This window comes from Thamnophis sirtalis, unplaced genomic scaffold (genome assembly GCF_051295495.1).
Source record: "Thamnophis sirtalis isolate CommonGarterSnake01/CBP01778 unplaced genomic scaffold, rThaSir2_p1.2 scaffold_1, whole genome shotgun sequence".
Classification (NCBI taxonomy): Eukaryota; Metazoa; Chordata; class Lepidosauria; order Squamata; family Natricidae; genus Thamnophis; species Thamnophis sirtalis.
In genome coordinates, this window is record NW_028261381.1 from 16,669,821 (window position 1) to 16,690,273 (window position 20,453).

Below are 20,453 nucleotides of genomic sequence, written 5' to 3' on the forward strand. Positions count from 1 at the left end.
ACAATCTTCATTGCAAAAATGTTTTTTTTTTCCCTTTTCTAATGTTGTGCGCATCTGCAGACCTTTTTAGGTGCAAATGCATATGTGCGCGGAGTGCATTTTTTGGGCCCTGAACTGGCAGTAATGCTGGCAGCAACCCATCCCTGGTCCAAAGCTCTGCTAACATAAATCCTGCAAATTGGAAAAGAAGGAAGATGTAGGAGAGGACCAGACTGAGCCTGAGGGAGGAGTCAAACACATCAGCAGTTTTGAGTTCCTCTGTGCCCACAAAAGATCAAAGTCCAGCCCACCTTGAATTCCATTTACTCTTATCTACTGCCAATTTGCTTTGACCATTAGCAGCTCAGATTCTTGTAGAGAGCTTTAGCATGCAATAAAGCCTTATATACATTTGAACTGCCAGAATGTCCACACTTGGCAGAAGAGCAGCATTTCCATTTTCCCATTTTGTGAGGGAGGGAGGAAGGGAGGGAAGAAATGGATGACCAACCATGGCTAAAATATGTATCGGTCCATTCTTGGGAATCAGGAGGCTATGGATCCTGTAAATCCACATCCTATCTAAATAGATCTTTGGGACCACTCTCAAAGTGGGTACAGTTCAACTAAACTAACATCCAACATAACAAATACTGGAAAAACTGGTTATACTTTTCAGAGAATGCAATTTATATTTCAGCGCTGATGGAAGAAACTGCATAGGGTTGCAACCTACAGAATATCAGGAAACAAGCACATTGAATATCAAGAAATAAGCACGTTTGCAAATTAAAAATGATAATTTGGTTTATTACTTGACTTACTAACAAACTATTTAATCAATTATTTTAATATCTCATTCTTGGCCCAATTACATATTCTCATGACTGTTGGCAAGATATTCACAGAAAGCCACTAGGGAAAGGATACTGCCCCTTCTTACTTTTGACACCCAGAGGCCAAACTGCAATATGAAAATGTGATACTTCTAGACTATCACTTTTGTTCTCAGTTCTACCTCCATCAACAACTTTGGATGGAATTAAAAAAAAAAAAAACCCTAAGAAACCCGTCATGTTGTATCATCCTGACCTGCAAGGCAAACAAGTATTGTGTTGAATAGTAGCAAAGTCCTTTTCATTTTGGTGTTTAAACGCTTTGATGATAACTTGTCATTTTAGCCTTAGCTGATTATTAGTCATTCCAAGCATCACTTTTTGGTATTTAAAAGAAATGAATAAATGTAACATAAACAAAGTAGGAGGAATACTAGAGACAAAACAAGAGATGATCTGTTTTGAATGTAACAGTGGCAGTGTGAAAAAATTAGATGTAAGATCTAAGTTCTAATTCTATGTTGTAAAGGTTGTGACTGTTTAAGGATCAGTCTCAAGTGTAAGGATGATACTATTCTTGCAATACTGTAGCATTCTTGAATGCAAAGTTAAGGTTTGGTTCTTACACACATCATTTTATTTCTCTATGTTTCCTTGTGCACAGTTGCTGGCAAGCTCAAGATCAATGTTCAAAAAAATGTTAATAAAAAGTACTGCATCTATGTTTAAGACAGGTCTCCAGAGGCTTTGCAGCTTAACTTTCATCAGTTCCAGGCAGCATCACTAGTGGCATTGGATTCTACCTGTTGTTGATCAAACTGAGTCTAGATTTCTCACCAGGTGTTCCTCTGGAAAGAGAGTTCAAAGTAATTACATTGCAAATAATGAAGTAATTAAGGAACTTTATATGAACAAACACCGTTTCTTCTTCTCTTTTTGCATAACAACAATTGTGCTGGTGTCCATTGATGCTTGCACAGGAGAATGGGAGGCAAATGACATATTTGTGATGACATTGCCATGCAAATATCATGACTTACATACTTGTGTCAGATGTTGTGGCATGGATATAACTTGTGATTATGTTACCTGTCATTTTGACGTCACTGTAGCTTGTTTTGAATGCTGCCACCCTGATTCAATATGTACTATATGGTACTCTATTGTACAATATTTTCTTCTCTCTACTCAAATTACTGTTTGAGAGTAATTCAATATGCCTTACTCAACTGTTATTTTTTGGACAGTTCCTTTTATTTATCTGAACCAGTGTTCTCCAAACTTGACAACTTTAAGCACTGGCAGGCTAGCTGAGGAATTCTAAGACTTGAAGTCTAAAAAATGCCTAAACCATTTCTGTCCATAAAGTCATCTTAAACAGAAAAGATTTTGTACCTACTTATTCAAAATCCTACCTTAAATAGCTAATTTGGAGCAATGTTGACCAACTAAGAAGTCTTGGAACAAGGGAGCATTTGGATGGGAGAGCATGAAGAAATATAGACTAGACAGTTAATGTAAAAAAATTCTAGAAAAAAAAATGACAAACTGTTTTTGTATTATTATTTCAAAAAAAGAAAATTATAGTTACCAGAAAACAGGCACAACAAGAGAAATACTTCATATTTTTAGACTTAAAAGCTGATTACTTGTCTCATGAATTTTCTACCCAGCACTAGTGGTGGGATTCAGCCAGTTTGCACCCCTTCGGGAGAACTGGTTGTTAACTTTCTGAGCAGTTTGGAAGAAATCATTAGGGCAAAGAACTGGTTGTTAAATTATTTGAATCCCACCACTGCCAGCACTATAACCTTTAGGAATACGCATCCACCATTTGCCATCGAGATCACAGTCCATTCCTCATTTATTATTGGTAGGGGGGGGGGATCATAGCAAAGTGGTTCACTTCCAAATATTTCTAAATGTTTAAGGTGGGATAACTGACCTTTGTTGAATTCCCATGCTGAACCTGCTTCTGATAAGTGTGGATTGCGTTGATGGAATTAGCAGGAAGTTTACCTATTTTCAGCATGAGTATGAAGTATAAAGAAGATGGAATAAACAGCAGTTCCTGTGGCTGTGACAGGCTGCTTGAGGCAGGCAGGCTAAATAATGGGAAGACTATATTGGATTATTTGATCTCTCATTCTGGCTTTGGAGATTTTTTTAAACAACCATGCCAAAGAAGAGTTAGAAAAATCAGAGAAGTAACAGCTTGACTAGAACTGGATTTTGGAATAATTCTGTGTACAAAGATCTCTCTCTCTCCCTCTCTCTCTCTCCCTCTCTCTCTCTCCCTCTCTCTCTCTCCCTCTCTCTCCCTCCCTCTCCCTCTCCCTCTCTCCCTCCCTCTCTCTCTCTCGTCTCTCCTGCTTTCCTCTAGATATTTTTTCCAAATTAGCCACTCAGGCATACCACAAATTGGGCAATATTGTCTCAATCCACAACATCAAGTTGCTAATACAATCAGATCAATTACCCTTTGTCTTCTGTTCAATAACATTGCTCCCCTTAAGGATTTTACTTCCTGGCCTTAATGATAAATCACAGTACGCTTGGAACTTTGATTATCCAAAATTGGAGGAAACTACTATTTAAATGGTAGAAAAAAGTATATGTAAGGCTGAGAGTCAATGCTTTAAAAAAAAAAAGCACACAAATTTAAATTCATAACAAATGAAGATTATTGCAGGAGAAATTTTCTCACTATATTTATGTTTATAAGGAATGTTGTACAAAACATAGTGCATCGGCTTTGTCTAAACATTACTTAGGTGCAAATACACAAATATATTTAAAAAAACAAGGTGCATACTTTACAACATAACTTACAGTACTATAAATATAGTTTATATACATGTTAACATATTTTAAATCATGATCTTCATACATACATACATACATTTATATCTATATCTACATAAAGACTATTCAGTGCTTTAACTTTATTATGAATCTGCACTTTACACATCAATATTTGCATTGTTAACCCAATAGCAAATAAATTCCCAGTCCAGAGGCTTCAATAACCTTCCAGGTTCAGGCTACTCGTAGAGGGATTTCTCCTGGATTTGGATCAACACTCTTGGTGTTCCTTCAATGTTAAGACTTCCTCTTTTATTTAAACTGTTCAGAGGGTTCTAAAAGAGGGGCTGCAATGGAATGACAGCAGGGTGAGGGGACAGGAGGGATGGAAACAGAGTGTGCGGCAAAGGAGGAAAAGCCAAATGGCTTGAGTGGAGAATCGATGCTGGGATGACTGGCACTTGGTGTGGCCCAACCATGGCTGTGTGGCCTGTAGGGCATAGCCTCGGCCCGAGGGACAAATGAGGTAAAGGAACTCGCGAAAGAGCTGGGACCTGGGAAAGAAATTGTTGGTGAGGCTGAAGGACCTTAAACGTACTTGCTGTGGCGGCAGCGGCGGCAGCGGCCGCCGCCGCCGCATGCTGCTGAAGAACAGTGTGGTGGATCATGGTGACAGAAGTAGAACAGAGAGGCTGCTGTTGCAAGGGGAGGGGCGGGAGAGGAGCACCGGAAGGTTGGAGTCCAGCTGGAGGAAAGGTCAGCTTCATCTTACTCGCCAGCATGTTTTGCTGGATGATCTGGTGGTAGGCCTCCAGCTGCAGGTCCTTGAATTTGTCATGGTTTTCATTGGGCAAGAGCAGAGCATGTTCAGGGAAGGTGAACGGAGCCAGGATCTGTTCTGTGGTTAAGAAAGCATGGCTGTTCATGTGAGTTTCCTTCAAGTGCAAAGGAGGCATACTGTTCAATATATCTGGGGTGTACCTCAGCCACTCGTTGGCCGATGGGTTTCGCTTCTCCTGTGGTGCAGCCTCAGCAACTTCATTAGGACACAGAAAGCCTTTAGGGGGAGATTGGTTTGGATTTCTTTCAAAGGTGGACGTTTTAAGGGGAGCCTGGATTTCAGGGGCATTCTCATTTTGCTGTTTTTGTCCTTCCGGCATATCCTTGGATTTCCCTGTTGCTGAAATGCTATGTTCAATCACAGGAGAAACAGAAAGTGTGGATTCTTCCAGGCAAGGAGTAGGCTCCGAGATGGAACAGCTTGAGTCTTGGATATTTTCTGATGAAACTAGATGGTCCGATGGTGAATCTGTTTGACTTCCGACTGGCTGCATTTTGTTTTCTATGCTTTTTGCATAATCTGTACTGGAATGGGAACTCGTTTGCTCTGGATTTTCTTCAGTTAAAGTATTGGGGGAATCCTCAAACTTCACAACTTCTGTTGGTGAACTAACCCCAATATTCTTTTCTGGTCTCCTCTCTATAAATATATCATGAATCCTGATTCTTTTTCTCCTCCGTTTCCGTTTCGGCTTACAAGCGACTTCTAGTTTGCTTAGCTGCCTGACATTCTCCTCTGAAAAACATGTTTGTGCTGCTGAACTTTCATCTGAAGAATAAGAGTGGGTATGGTATCTTCGCTTCCTGTGGGATCTTTCTGGTTCATCAATGACAGAATTGTAGGCTCTTTTTATGGGTTGTGACTGATTTGTGCATTTTTTATCCGGATAATGGCTTAAATGTTTATGGTCTGGGCTACTGCATTGTCTTGTGGTAGTCCAATTACAAAATGGTCTAGAATACACTGAATTGCAGCTTCCAGAATTAGATCCCGCTTTATTTGATTGTCTGTAAGAGATTGGTTTGCTCTTTGTCCATAAATGGTTAGAATTAATGCAACAGTTCCTATTGTCATTTGTGTTGCAAATTGTCTGGGGACTTTGATTCCTATGGACATGTGTAATTATAGATATAGTTCTAGGATAGTCATTGTCCTCCTTCTCAGGAATTTTGTCTGTTTCCTCTAATTGTTCCAAAACTGAATCTCCTAACTGACTTTCATGTATGTCTTGTTCCAAGGTACTGTGAAGCTTCTGATGTTTATCCATTTCAATAAAGTTATTTTGCTGGTCGGCTACTGGAGAAATTTTAGCAGTGAGCTCAGTCATGTCCTCATAATGGTGATAGCACTGCTTTCTCCTCCTTTTCCTTTTCCTATTCCTATAAAATCTTTTTTCATGTCTCCTTTTGTTCCAGCCTTTGCTTTCTTGTTCATCGGCAGACTTGAGAATGTTTTGAAGTGTTTCATTTTTCCCAGTTGACTGTGAAGGATCTAAGGGTAATTCATCTTGTTTTTTCTCAAGATTACAGCTCTCTGTTGAAGAAATTGGTGCCACAGCTGCACAAACACTATTCTCTGAAAGAGATTCATTTGGATGATTGCAGTCAGAATCCTGGCTAGACTCAACCTTCGGGGTTGAATTAGGAATATTTGGTGGCTGTTTATTTTTTTCCAGGGATTCACTTGATTTTGATGACCGGAAGTCAAAACATAAAGGGTTACAACTGTATGAAATAGATGGCTCTGTGTTTGTGTAAAGTAACATTTCACATGGCCACTGAAGGATGGTGTATCCATGCTTGTTAAGTACAGGAACAAATGGCTCACAAAGCCTTTTTGATGGGATTTGTTTATTAGGCATAGTTCTAATTTCCCCTTCAGAATTAGTTGGAATTGGTCCATCAGGTGTGCATTTTTTAATTTCAATTTCAGAAGTGACTGAATCTTTGCTAATGTTTGAATCATTTTCTTCTTGGGTATTGTGCTGTGATAAATGTTCTTCATTCACAGGTAGAACTACACATTCATTTCCTGTGGATTCATTACTGTTGCCTTCCACAGGTAGGGTTTGGCTCACCAAAGCTCCTTTGGTTAGCATTTCATCAGGTAATGCTGCAGAATCTACCTCAGTGCCACAGCTGTCCGAATCAACAAATCCAGGCCCTTTTAAATGAGAAACAGGGTGTCTCAATTCTGGGAAATGCTGTATCCCATTCCCTTCAGTGGGTGGTCCATTTGAATCTTGTGCTGGAGTTGATTCTGTATCGTCAACATCATGTTTCTCCATCAGTGGAATAATGGAACTAGGTTTCTCATCAAAACACAAGGCTATGTCTTCTGCTGATGAGACTGGAAGATTCCCCGGCCCAGGAACAAACCGGCTTCTTCGACTAAGTCCATGTTCAGCTGATGTTTCATCATTATATTCATAGAAAGCAGCAGCTGATGATTCTAGTTTGATGGATGCTTTTTTTGGAAATGCAAAAGAAAACCCTACTTTATGTCCATGGAATCCCTGAACTTGATCTCCAAGTTTAATGTCTGGTCCACTGTTAGCCGGAGTTTCAGGAATCAGTGGTGCAACAGATGAAACATTGCTAGCAGTCTTCGAACTGTGCAGCAGGGCAAAGTTGAAGTCTTGCTCCTTTTTGGCAGAGTCAATGAGACCGCATTGAGGAATTTCATTAAAATTATCTCGGACCATAACCGTGGTGGATCTGAACATGGGACCACTTCCCGGAGCACTGAAACAAAACAAAACAAAACTTTTCTGTCAGTGGAAATCATACTGAATTCAAATGCATCAGAAATGCTCAACTAGCAATGCAGCAATAATGTTTTCTTTTGCAATGTAAAGGTTTTTTTTTTTAAAAAAAGCCAACACAATCCTGACAATTTAGAGTCAAAAACTGTATTCATATATAGGTAATTCTTGATTTACAACCATTTGTTCAATGACTGTGTGAAAGGATGGTAGAGCTGAATAAAGATTGATTGCTAAAGTTATAGCTGTTGCAGCACCCCCATAGTGACATAACTAAAAATCGGGTCCTTGGCAGCCTACTTGCACTTAGGACCAGAGGGGCATTTTAACACACTACCTATGTCCCCCTCATCTATGCCTTTTCAACCTCCTGTACTCTGCCATCCCTGCCACCCTAGTTGATCATTTCTATCTTCTTGCTCCTGCTATCTTCTTGCTCCTGCTATTGACCAAGCATGCCTGAACTGACACTTTGTTGGGCAACTGTTGACCGCATGAAGCTTTCTTCCCAAGGTTGCATATGATGGATTCCTCATGAAACCTGGATAAGATGGCCTCATGTGCTCAGCAACCACCAGGGCAGGAGCAACAAAGGCAACAGCAGGAACAAGAAAAAAATTGGAGAAGGGTGGAATGTGGGGTGTCAGGGGTCTTGGGGCATAGGGAAGTGTGGGCAGTTGGGCTGCTGTTTGCACCATGCAGTTAGAGTTTCCTGGGGTTTTGTGGCTTCGCACTATGTTATTTGTTCTTCCTGCGATGCTGCACCTATCCTCCACGCTGTTGGCGCTGCTATGGCTTTGGGCTGTGCTGTTGGGACCTCCCAGGGCATGGTGGCTTTGCAATCCCTTGCATGGCTGGGGTGGGGGGGCTGAGGCTTCTACAGGCAGCTGCAGCTTTGTGCTATGCTGCAGCTTATGGCCTTCTTGCCAAACCTCAGAGCCGTGGCATGCCAAGAAGCCCATAAGCCACAAGAAGTGCAATTCTGAGATTGGTTGCCTCTCTGCAAATAAAGATTCAGACAGTCAAAAGGGCACAGAAGGGGAGGGGAAATGTGTGGGTGGATGCAGTCAGAGGCAATCCCTTAACTTATCTTAGTTTGAGGCTGGAAGGGACTAAGCCTCAAATGGCTTGACTTAGCATGAGTCCTCTGTTAATGACCTATGGAATCTGCTTAATGATAGCAATGGGGAGTGGGCGGGCTGCCGCTGCTAAGTAACATCACATTTTATGACTGCATCACTTGGTGATGGAAATTCCAGTCTCAGTTGTGGTCATAAGTGGAGGATTACCTATATTGAATTTTTTAAAAAAAATTCTAAAGACAGAGTTATATCCAAACTTTCTTAGACTTTGACGGAATATTTACTAGCAATTTATAACTTTTGTCACCAGCAGCGTTAATTCTTCATACAACTGAGCACAAATTGCTTTTCAACTTTTGTAGACAAAGAAGCTGGGGACAGAGCAGTGGATAAGAACATAAGAGCAGCCCTGCTGTGACAGGCCAAACAGGCCATTTATTCAGAATTTTGTTTCTCAAAGGGGCTTATTTGATGCTGCTTTCAAGTTGGAGATGGAATCCTACCTCTCTGCCATCATTGTCTCCCTGCGCTGGTATTTGGAAGTGAGGTTTCTTTCAGCCTCAAATAACCCTGAGACTTCAAGATTAATGAGCAATTAGGAATCTATCCTCCATGAATTTATCCAATCCCCTTTTAATTGGCCATCCCTCTGCAGGGTTGAAATGATTTCCACAAATTACTGTATCTTTTGGACTATAAGACCCACCAGAGTATAAGACACACCAAGATTTTGAAGAGGTAAATTTTTAAAATAAGGTTTTGCCCTCTCTGTCCCCCAGGAGCACTCTTCAGGCCTCCCAAATCCATGCAGAGTTTGGGAGGCTTGCAAAGTACTCCTGGGGGCCGGAGAGGGCAAAAACATGACTTGGGGGGGGGAAGGTGAAAAATATGCCCGTTTTGGCTGTTGAATATGCAAATAGTTTTAGAAAGGCCAGCAACAGCCTGTGCTGCACCCTGATTGGCTGGGACGCAGCATAGCCTGTTGCTAGCCAGTTACCAGCCCCTGATTGGTTGGTAATTTTGACAGTTGCTCTGGGTTTGTATAAATACCCTGGCCGTTACAGGGAAGTTTGAATCGCTGTCATCTATGTCTTGAATAAACAGCTTGTTCTTAACCATGGCTCCTGCGTCTTCCCTCACGATGTAAAACTGGCAAAAATAGGACATGCAGAGGGTTTGGAAAGCCTGTAGAGTGCTCCTGGGGGCTGGGGAAGGCAAAAATGAGCAAAAAAATGGACTTGTTTTTCACAAAATGGGCCCTTTTGGCAAAAAATGGGGCATGCAGAGGGTTTGGGAGACCTGTAGAGTGCTCCTGGGAGCTTGGGAGGGCAAAAACACTCCCATTTTTATGAAAAAAAGGGCCCATTTTCACTCATTTTTGCCCTCCCAGGCCAGGAGCACTCTGCAGGCCTCCCAAATCCATGCAGAGTTGCCAGAGAGAAAAACATGAATTGTGGTGGGTTTGGAAGGTGAAAAATATGCCCATTTTTCACAAAAATAGGGCATGCAGTGGGTTTGGGAGGCCTGCAGAGTGCTCCTGGGAGCTTGGGAGGGCAAAACACCCCCATTTTTTAAAATGAAAAATGGGTCCATTTTAGCTCATTTTTGCCCTCCCTGGCCCCTGAGAGCACTTTGCAGGCCTCCCAAAGCCTCTGTGCATCATTTTTTTGCGAAAAACAGGATGTGCAGGGTGGGATTTCAGGAAGCCAAAAATGTTGTATTCAGTGTATAAGACGCACCCAGTTTTTCAGCCTGTTTTTTTGGGGGGAAAGATGTGTCTTATACTCCAAAAAATATGGTATTTGTTCTAAGAGATGTTTTCTTGTATCTATTTTCAGTCTCCTTCATTGGATGGCACCTGCCTCTTGTGTTTAGAAAGAAGGAGAAAAGTTTTTTTTTCCTAATCCTTTTTTCCCAGGCTTTGCATGATTCAATCCATATTAACCATTTCTCTTATCTATCACTGTTTCTCCAAGTGAAGGAGTCCGAAACACACTAGCCTTTTCTTATACAGAAAGTATTTGGGTCCTCTTTTCCTTTTGGTTGCTCTTTTGTCCATTTTCCACAATTCTATTTTATTTTTTTCCAAGTGTTTTAACCAGAACCAAACAGATGCAAAGGCACCATAGGTAGCATTGCAGTTTCGGCACTTTATTTTCAGTTCTATTCCTAATGATCTTGGGCTTCGATGTGAATTTGGTTTCCTGAGTTGGCTAACTTCGTTTCCTAATATTATTGGTGCCAACATAGATTATGTCAGTAGCATCTTGGTGTCACACACAGTCTTCCCCAACACTATCAAACAGCTTAACTAGACAGAATTTCACAACCTTCATACCAGGCAGGCAAGTCACCATGCAATCTGCACACCAATCACAAACCAATGTGGTGTCTGCATTTCTACTGCTCCAATCAACTTTAGACCATATGATCACTGAATCTGCTGCAACCATAAGCCCATCATCCTCAGACCATATGCCTGGCAAGCAAGCAAGCAACGCACAACCCATTCACCCAAATTGAAACATACAGCTTCGTTCCATTAGCTAAACAACTCTCATTTAATGCAACAAATCAGTTTCATAGGCTCGCCAGCTGTCTTCTAAGATCCCCCTGCTCCTATTTCACTTCCTCTTCACTTGTTGTGGTTCTGAATTCCCCATCAAATAATGCTGGCTAAGTGGACAATTCCTCCAAGGGAAAAAAAAAGTTCCACCAATGATTTTTCAAGGATATATATCCCCCTTTCCAATAACAGCAGCACTGCCACTGAGAAATCTCAATGGGAGGAATTCCCTTAGGACATTTTCCCTTGGAAATGACAGAAAGTGGTATGAATGCAACTGTAAAATTACCATATGTTACCTGTGAGAATTCCATCTCGGCCCCATATTTATTGAAATTCTCTCCCCTTTTGTAATAATGTCTAAGCCTTTTGTTGTGATGGCATAAAAAGTGGTAAAAATAAATGCAGAAGTAAGGAGAGGTGAGTGGGAGGGAGAGAAGGAGAAGGAGAGGAGGGAGGAAGAGAGAAAAAGAGAAGGAGAGAGGGTAGGAAGGAGAAGACAGAGGGTAGGAGTAGGGGAGAAGTAAGGGAAGGAAGAAGGGGAAGGAGAGGAGGAAGGAAGGAAGTAGAGAAGGAAGGGAGAAAAGAAAAGAAAGAGAAAATAAGGTGGTGTCATAGCAGGTGTGAAGGATGGTAAACAATACATTCCAAATTATACCTTATATCCTTTTAAATGGAATAATAATAATATAAGAATGGCAAAGAAAAAGAATAACTATGTGAATGTATACCTATAACTGCATGTAAGAGAATAGATGACAATAAAAATATAAAGCACAATATAGGTAAATAATACTTGATCATAAGTAGCTAAGTATAAATAAATAAAGAAATGTATATAAAAATGGATAATGAATAACGAGATTATGAACGCAAGATAGAAATGTATAGAAAGGAAAACACTAACTGCAAAGAAACCGATTCGGAACTGCTGTATGATATACGATGGAACTTATTGTTCCTATGCTGTTTTAAAGTTATGTGGTTATTTTTGTTAACGTGTTTATGTGTTCTGTTAATGTGCTTATGTGTATAAAATAAAAATTAAAAAAAATTAAAAGAAATGCAGAAGTATTTCTCTGCCCAGAAGTAGTTTCCAGAACCTGGACATTTTTGAGCAAAGATGTTTTCAATGGCTATCACTTCTCTCATTGGGATCACCTCACGGGTGGGCTTCAAAAATGTCAGCAATAGGTTCTCTGCCCTGTTGCTGGCCTAGTGCACCACAGTGGGTGGCATTTTCACCTTCCCCAGGCTCTGGAGGCTTTTCCCGAGCCTCTGGGAGTGAAAACTGCCTCCCCTGGGCTCTGGAGGCCTTTGGGGAGGTTCGTTTTCCCCCTCCCTGAGCCTCCACACAGCCCGTTTTGGACATGAGGTAAGTGCAGGGCCCGTGAATCCTGACAGAGGTGTGGTGGAGTCAGAGGGGCCAGCCAGGAGTAGGATTTGGAGGTTCTCTGAACTGGCCATAACATTAACTATGGCCATAACATTAACATTAACTATTAACTTTCCCGAACCAGGGCAAACCCGTAGCAGTCCACCCCTGGATCATCTCTTCCTCCTTTCTATTCCCTTCTTCCACTGACTTGTCCTTTTCCTCCAAGAGCAATATCTGTAACTAGCAAAAGCAATAGCAATAGCAGTTAGACTTATATACCGCTTCATAGGGCTTTCAGCCCTCTCTAAGCGATTTACAGAGTCAGCATATCGCCCCACAGTCTGGGTCCTCATTTTACCCACCTCGGAAGGATGGAAGGCTGAGTCAACCCTGAGCTGGTGAGATTTGAACTGCTGAACTGCAGCTAACAGTCAGCTGAAGTGGCTGCAGTACTGCACTCTAACCACTGCGCCACCTCAGCTCTTCACTGCCTGCACTTAGCCAGCATTTCCTATTTTGATGGTCTGCAAATATATTAAGATAACTCATAATGAACTAGAATTCTTAGAACCATACTCCACACAACCTAGGCGCCAATAAATTGTAGAAAAGGACATTGAATGAGAGTGAATGGATTGCACCTTGCTTTTCTTTCCCTTATGATTCCTAGGGACACTAGTCAGATTGAGGAGTACCAATAGCTAAGAGGATCCCACTTAAAGCCTTCTTGAGCTATGGATCTGGGTAATTGTCCACTGATGATTGACTTTAAAACCCTGATCAACATCGGAATTTTTGTTAGATAAAAGCTGCATATAGGAACCATTCTCTAACGTTTTTTTCCTCTTAATTTCTTTAACTTTTAAGATTACCCCAGCATTAAACATTACCAAAGATTCTTGAACACAGATCAATGTATACAACTGCTTGACATTTTATGCTAGCTTTAGTAGCATTCTACATTCCTCACCAAGAACCCATGCTGTTTACTGTGGTGGCTTGAGGGATTTTGATATAAATAATATGCATTAATATTTATTGTGGAAAAGACAATTACAATTTCAAAAAAAGAAATATAACAACATGGATCTAATAAAACTTTTACCACACAGAGAAGTCTGCTGCAAAAATATTCAAGTATTCCACTCAACCTCATTAATTAGGTCACATTTCTTTCCATGCAAAAATTCTGTTTCCTGGAGAACTGAGCCCCTATATAGTTGTTGAATCTTTCATTTGGTCTAATGTAACCATCTTTTATGGAAAATGCACTGTGATTCCAGTCTACATTTAACTACTAGCTATCTGGGCAAATGAACGAGCCAATTACAGTATCTGCCAGCTACAAGGACAGAATAACAATTGAGCATTTTCCGTAGGCTTTTTGTGTCAGAGAAAGGTAGAATTTGTCTTGAATTTGACTTTTGGATCTGAAATGATACTGCCAAGACCAATTAGAGGCAGCTTCGAAACTAGGGGACAGAAGCTACAAAACTCATGAGCTCAAATGGTATTCTCATTCATCTTTTCAATCTGTGAAAAGAGGACTGGACAAGGAAAGAAGAATATAGAAAACGATTGACTGCCTGTCAAAATGATGTCCATGGGAAAGAGTGGGTTTCCAGGATCATGATCAGTATTTTCTGGATGGTAAATTAATGTCATGGAACTATTGCATTTCAAAAGGAATAGCAATAATGTTTGGTTGCAGAATAAGTGATATTGTTGAGTTCCTCAGGAGCATAGGGTGGAGAAAAAAACTCGGATGAAATTGTATCCAATAATGACTTATACCCTAGGAGCATGGTGGCTCCAATGGTCATGCTGCTGGGTTGGAGATTAACAAGCCCATGTTCGAGACCTGAGTGTTGCTGTATAGCAGAATGAGCTCCCTTCATTCACTCCAATTCTTTGATGGGACATGAAATGAGGCCCCACAAGTGTCCCCATTACAATGATAATGCAATGATAATGGTGCTCCATCAATGGAGACTTTTAAGACTGGACAGCCACTTGTGTAGAATGGTATAGTATCACCTGCTGAAGTAGTAGGTTGGGCTAGAAGACCACCATGGTCCCTTTCAACTCTTATTATGTTTTTATGTTATTCTGTCAACAGTTAATACTTTCAACCCAGAAGCAGCTTGAATGGTGCCCTCAATATAAACTGGATGGGGACTTGTACCCTCTCAAAGAAAGTAACATAAACATAAGGAAGAACACTTATTCATGAGGATTTCTGTATACATTTTTTTTAAAAAATGATGAACATAATTAACTTTTACAATTACAGGAAAGAAATATACTTTAATAATTGAGATCTAGAGATAGGATTTTCACAATTAGAATAGAGCAAATAGATGGGATTTATTAAAAGGAGGACTGGGATAGTTTGGTCCTCAACCCAATGCTCTTTTGCAATTTCATTAGTGGGTTTGAGAAAGAGGTGAAAGAAATACTCATTAGATTTGCAGAAGGTTTATAATTGGATTAGAAAGCTAAAATAACAGGTAGAGATCTACTAATTCAGAAAGTTTTAATTGATCATGATAGATTAGAGGAATATAATCAAGACAAATAAAAGTTCTTCACTTTGGGAAAGTATCAACTGGGCAAATATATGATGGAGAATATCCGTGAAAAGGTTCTTGGTATTTTACTTGCTCACCATTTTTTATGGCTTCCAAAAGGCAAATGTAACTTTAAAGATTTCCCTCGCACATAGGTTCTTGTTGTTCCCAACTCTACAAGGTGGTGCTCATCTCCGTTTCAAAGCCGAAGAGCCAGCGCTATCCAAAGACGTCTCTGTGGTCATGTGGCAGGCATGACTAAATGCTGAAGGTGCACAGAATGCTATTACCTTCCTACCAAAAGTGGTCCCTATATTTCTACTTGCATTTTTACATGCTTTTGAACTGCTAGGTTGGCAGAAGCTGGGACAAGTAATGGGAGCTTATTCCGTTACAGGGCGCTAGGGATTCAAACTGCCAAACTGCTGACCTTCTGATTGACAAGCTCAGCATCTTAGCCACTGAGCCACCAGTTTCCTAATGTAACTTTAGGCTGCCTCAATATAATTTCCAAATCATGGGGAGCATGATTCTATATGGGTCAGACTCATCACAACATAAGGATCCAATCCTTGTCAGCACACTTTAATAAAGATTCAGATAAGCTGGCTTCAGCTTATAGCAATCCAACTCGGATGGATAGAGGGTAGAACATAAATGAAGAATGATTTGAAGGAAAAGGCAATGTTGAGCTTTGAGTCGTGTAAGAGAAGCTTTGACAGTGTTCTTAAAATATCTGCAAGGATGTTTCACAGAAGGTCAAGGTCTGTTCATTCTGGAATGCAGGATGAGGAATAATAGATTTAAGTTGCAGGAAGTCAAACTTTAACTTATTAGAAAGCGGAGGGTACTTTTCGATGGTAAGAGAATTTAGCAATAGAACCAATTATCTAGAGAGGTTGTAGCACCCCCCTTTCACTGCATCTATTCTAGCAGAAGCTATCATGGATGTTTAATTTGGATTTCTGCTCCTAGCATGGAGTTGGGTTTGATGGGTAAATGGTTCCTTCCCACTTTATGGTTTTCTCCCCCTCTCAGGTTGTGATGGGGGGGCTCTCTAAGCCCTTTCAGAAGAAGTCTTGCTGTGGATGATGATTTCCCAGGAAGCAATCACAGCTGAATTAGAAGCATCATAGCAGCCCACTCTCCAATGTTTTCAACTACTTTTTTTAATGCATGGTGGGGTAGCAATTTTAAAATGACCTTTAAACACATTCCTACTAGATGCCAAAATTGTTGTGAGAATAGGAGCATTGAACCCCCCTGTTGTCATTTGGAATAGTTGCTTTAAGAGCCACCGCAACCCTCTACCAGCCAGGCTTGCATTTTCTCCGATGCGTGTAGGACTCTTTAACTGCAGTTCTAAAACATTTATAGCAGCGTCTAAATGTATACTGTACCCTGGGGATCCAGCTTACAATTTCAGATATGTATACACATAAGTTGATCCACTGTCCTTCACCCCTCTCTGAAGTACCCCCATTAATAAATATACCATTAAGTATAACACAATCATTAGCACAGCATGGGGAGTTGTATATGGCCCTCTAGCTGTGAGTTATTTAAAGGTTACAAAGGCTTGAGAAGCAAGAGAAAAAGAAATAATATAAAAGCCAGGCTGCAACTTGCTACAGCTAAATTCCTGGTTTTAAGCTGCTCAGCAGAACTCTAGGAGGCTAAATATTTTTGGTGAGTCAGATCTTTGCTGTGTATTAGGTTAAAAGAAGGACCTGGATATCACCCGTTCTAGTGACTTAGGTTCTGACTATGTAAATGTCTTTGATACATTTTCTGATTTGGAGGAAAATAGATCATTTAACACAATTAAAGCCATGTGTAGAAGAAAAACTATAATCAATTAAAAGAAGGTTACTTCTGCTGATCACCAGCTGCCAGCAGTTTGGCAAATCGAATCTCACCAGGCTCAAGGTTGACTCAGCCTTCCATCCTTCCAAGGTGGGTAAAATGAGGACCCAGATTGTTGGGGGCAATAGGCTGACTCTGTAAACTGCTTACAGAGGGCTGGAAAGCACTGTAAAGTGGTATATAAGTCTAAGTGTTATTGCTATTGCTATTAATTTAGCTTCGGTGGAGATCCAGAGACGGTGAATGTGAAAGACACAAGAGTTATGTTAATTAAAACTATTGACCCAACTGTAACCTGAAGGCAAATGCTGAAGAGAATCTTTGCTTTTCTGAAGGCTTGGACAAAATGATCCCCCCAAACTCCATGGTAGTCTTCTTCTGTCCTACAGAGCAGAGGTATCTGTGGGATTGGGGAGTTGCCTCAAAATGGTGAAAGAAGTTCTATGCTATTGCAACATGAGTTCCAATCATTTGATTGATGACTGTGACATTATATGGGTAAAATTAATATAATGTACATGTACAAAAGGAATGGAATTTGTATTGTTTCCCCCTTTGACTCTTCGTGCATGGATATTTCTGCCGGCATGAATGGCTACTGCATTTTGCTAGTATAATAAAGAAACTTTTTCCACTGGAGTGCTGCCTCAACACTTACTGCTTCCGGGCAATGCTGCTTTTCCATAAGCCAATGATTTTGTTTTTACTTCTACAAGGCCTTATAAAAATTTAAAAGGGCAGAACTTTAGAAGTGGGCCTAGGAACAAAGGAATTCAAGCATCTGGTCATTGGCATATCTCTGAAATGGCACAAACAATACCCATATCAGTGGAAATAAAAGCAACTACTAAAAGGATAAAGAATTCATGGACCCTCACACTTGTTAACCTAGATTTCATATCTATTTTGATTTTAGAAAAGTGCTAAACCTACCATAGAAAATCGTGGATTTGATTTGGATAAATTATGAAATGAATTTTCTTTAGATTTTCATGTTGCAATTCTTTCTTGCTAGCATTCCCTATGCTGGGGGATCTTGTTTTTCAGAGGAGTGTAATTTTTCCCTATCACATTTTTATCACTGGGGGAAAAAATAGCCACCAGATTGTGATAGGTTCAATATTTCCATAATGACGGCAAAGCTGCAGCACTTTCAAAACTATAGGAAATGACATTAAAATGGCAGCCAGATGATTTAGAGGGTGCTAAGTGGTCATGGTTTCTGCTATTAGCAGTTTGAATGTTGAAGCAGTGTGGCTTCACCTCAATAATGGTTGTAAAACTTGTGCAATCTAAAAGTATGACAGAGGTCAACAATCACAAGACATCCTCCGTGTTCAGCTTCTACACTACAGGCTGATTTGTGTAGGTGTTGCTACTTAATGCAATTAAACATTTGACTAATCATACATTTTCATAATGGCTCCCCAGTTTTTGAAGATCACCTTATGTTTATCTAATTCCAGACTGGCAAGCAATTTGGATATTTGAAGACTATTTGCAGGGAGCATATAAAGAGCACTGATAATCAGCAAAAGACGGAGTTAAATTATTTCCATGTTAGATCTGCTTGACATTCCAGTATTACATCAAATTAACTCTCTCTGGGTTTATAGCAAATGCAGCAAGGAGAGAAAGTGTACGTGAAAAGGAAGCCCATATATTATATGTCTCTTTCATTCTGTAATCAGTGGCATTAAACCCTTTATTTGTGGCTGCCAGAATCTCAGAAATCCAGTGTTAAATTTTGACATTTTTTTTTTAAATGGTGGCATAGTTTCTCATTTTTATTTTATAAAGGAGTGGAAGAAAAAAAATGTACAGAGTTTGTATGTATGTTTGAGGCACGAACTGTTCCCAAAATTCAGAAAAGGTTATCTCAATTTTGTCATGTCTATATTCATGTATAGGTTCAGGAATTATATTGTTTCTCTGGACTCTATTATCAGTTAGTCAGTAGTCTGATAATGAAAAAGAGCTCTTACATTGAGGTTCTCTCACCCATGAGTTTTTGGATCATTGTGGCCTTAAAATAGTCACCTATTTGTTAACAGGAGATTAATGGAAGTACAGATAGTCCTCAACTTATACAACTGCAACTAAATCTAAAATTCCCATTGGTCAATTTAACAAGATTGCACATAATAAATAACTTTTATCCCTGTGGAAACAGACTCAGGCTGTCAACTATGTACTTTTATTCTAAAACTTGAACAAGAAGAGTCTGATTCTCCCTTTATTATGAGCTACACCTAGAAGAATGATTGGTAGTTTTCTATTTAAATATTTTTTTTGTTTATTTTGCTAAGAAAATGTATTTTACCCCATGATACTTAAGAGTTCCTGCTTGGTTCTGTTCTTTGTTATGCATCTCATGATAACATATTTAGTCTATCTTTTTTCATTCTATTGATCTATGATTGCAGTAAATTATCACTGTATTTTATTCCTGGGGATAAGGATGATGGTTTTCCACAATTTCTATTATTCATTTTATGCTACACTTTTTCTGAGTTCATAACGTCAGGAACCTGATTCTTAGGAATTAGACAGGCCAAGATGAATTAAATTTCTCTCCTTTTTCCCAATAAGTCATGGGAGACATTGCACATGTAGGAAGGTAGAAAATGGAAAATATGAGCATAGCTGACTATAAAATAGCAAACTATATTCAAGCCTTCAGCAGACCACTGACTAGTAATTGCTCATATGTGTTTTAATGGGCTGTCCAAGACCATATTTCATGTATAATCTACAATGTAGATGCCTCTTTACAGATTAAACTAAAAGAAGTATCTGGCACGAAAGCTTAAATATTATTTTCCAAATTATTGGTTTGTAATAGGAAGCTCCCAAATCAGATCTGATATGTGATGTGGATGACGTTTACTATCCATATACTGATTTAATTAATAAATGAGTAGCACCCAAGCTCAGAGCAGCACTTCGATTATTGCCAAGTCCAAAGGCTACAGGAACTGATGGAATACCCACTGAAATATGGCAAGCAAAAGAAGAATCATTTAAAGTTCTAAACAGCTGTGCCAGCTAATCTGAAGAACAACAACATCCAACAGGTTGGAAGAAGTCAATTCTAATTGAAAATGTACTCAGAGAATAGAGTTCTAGATCACATCATGGTCTTCATGAAAAAAGTATATACAGGTCAGGAAGCCACAATATGAGTGAACACAAACTGGTTCCTGGTTGACAAAGGAATGGGATGAGGCTGAATATGTTCCCTTTCTTTATTTAACCTATATCCTTAATATACATTAAGAAGAGCCAGATTGGAAGAAGATTAAATTGGCTTTAAAATTGGAAGAAAAGATAACAACTTGTACTACGTTGATGACACTAAATTGATTGCTGAAAATGCAAAGGATCTGCAAGCCCTCATACTAAATGCTGGGAGTACAGTGGGGAAAAATGGGATTAAAATTAAATATGAAGACGATCAAACTAATGATAAGAGGTAGAACTATCAGGTTTCGAACTGATGGTGAAGATAAGTGGTGGATTGCTTCTGCCTTTTAGGATCAACCACCAACAGTGAAGGAACAAGTAATCAAGAAATATATTGTAAAGTAGCACATGATAGAAGAGATATGGAGGACTTGGAAAAGACATTTCAATAATGTGATGGGTCTATTCATACAGTATCATGCAAGCCATGGTATTTCCTTAATACTCAATGGAAGTGAAAGTTGGATTTTAAAAATCTAGAACAGGAACAGTACTAGCAGCTTTGAATTTTGGTGTTGGA

At 39.7% G+C, this 20,453-nt stretch overlaps 1 protein-coding gene across 1 annotated transcript in view; it reads right to left on the reverse strand.

Moving 5' to 3' along the window:
* Nucleotides 1-3,207: 3,207 nt before the first annotated feature.
* The window catches only part of ZNF804A (zinc finger protein 804A), a 243,360-nt gene continuing 226,114 nt past the window's right edge, over nt 3,208-20,453 (reverse strand). The window contains exon 4 of the mRNA XM_014058311.2: nt 3,208-7,205. Coding sequence (XP_013913786.2) covers nt 3,956-7,205 — 3,250 coding nt within the window. The 3' untranslated portion in view covers nt 3,208-3,955. The remainder of the gene's footprint in view (nt 7,206-20,453) is intronic.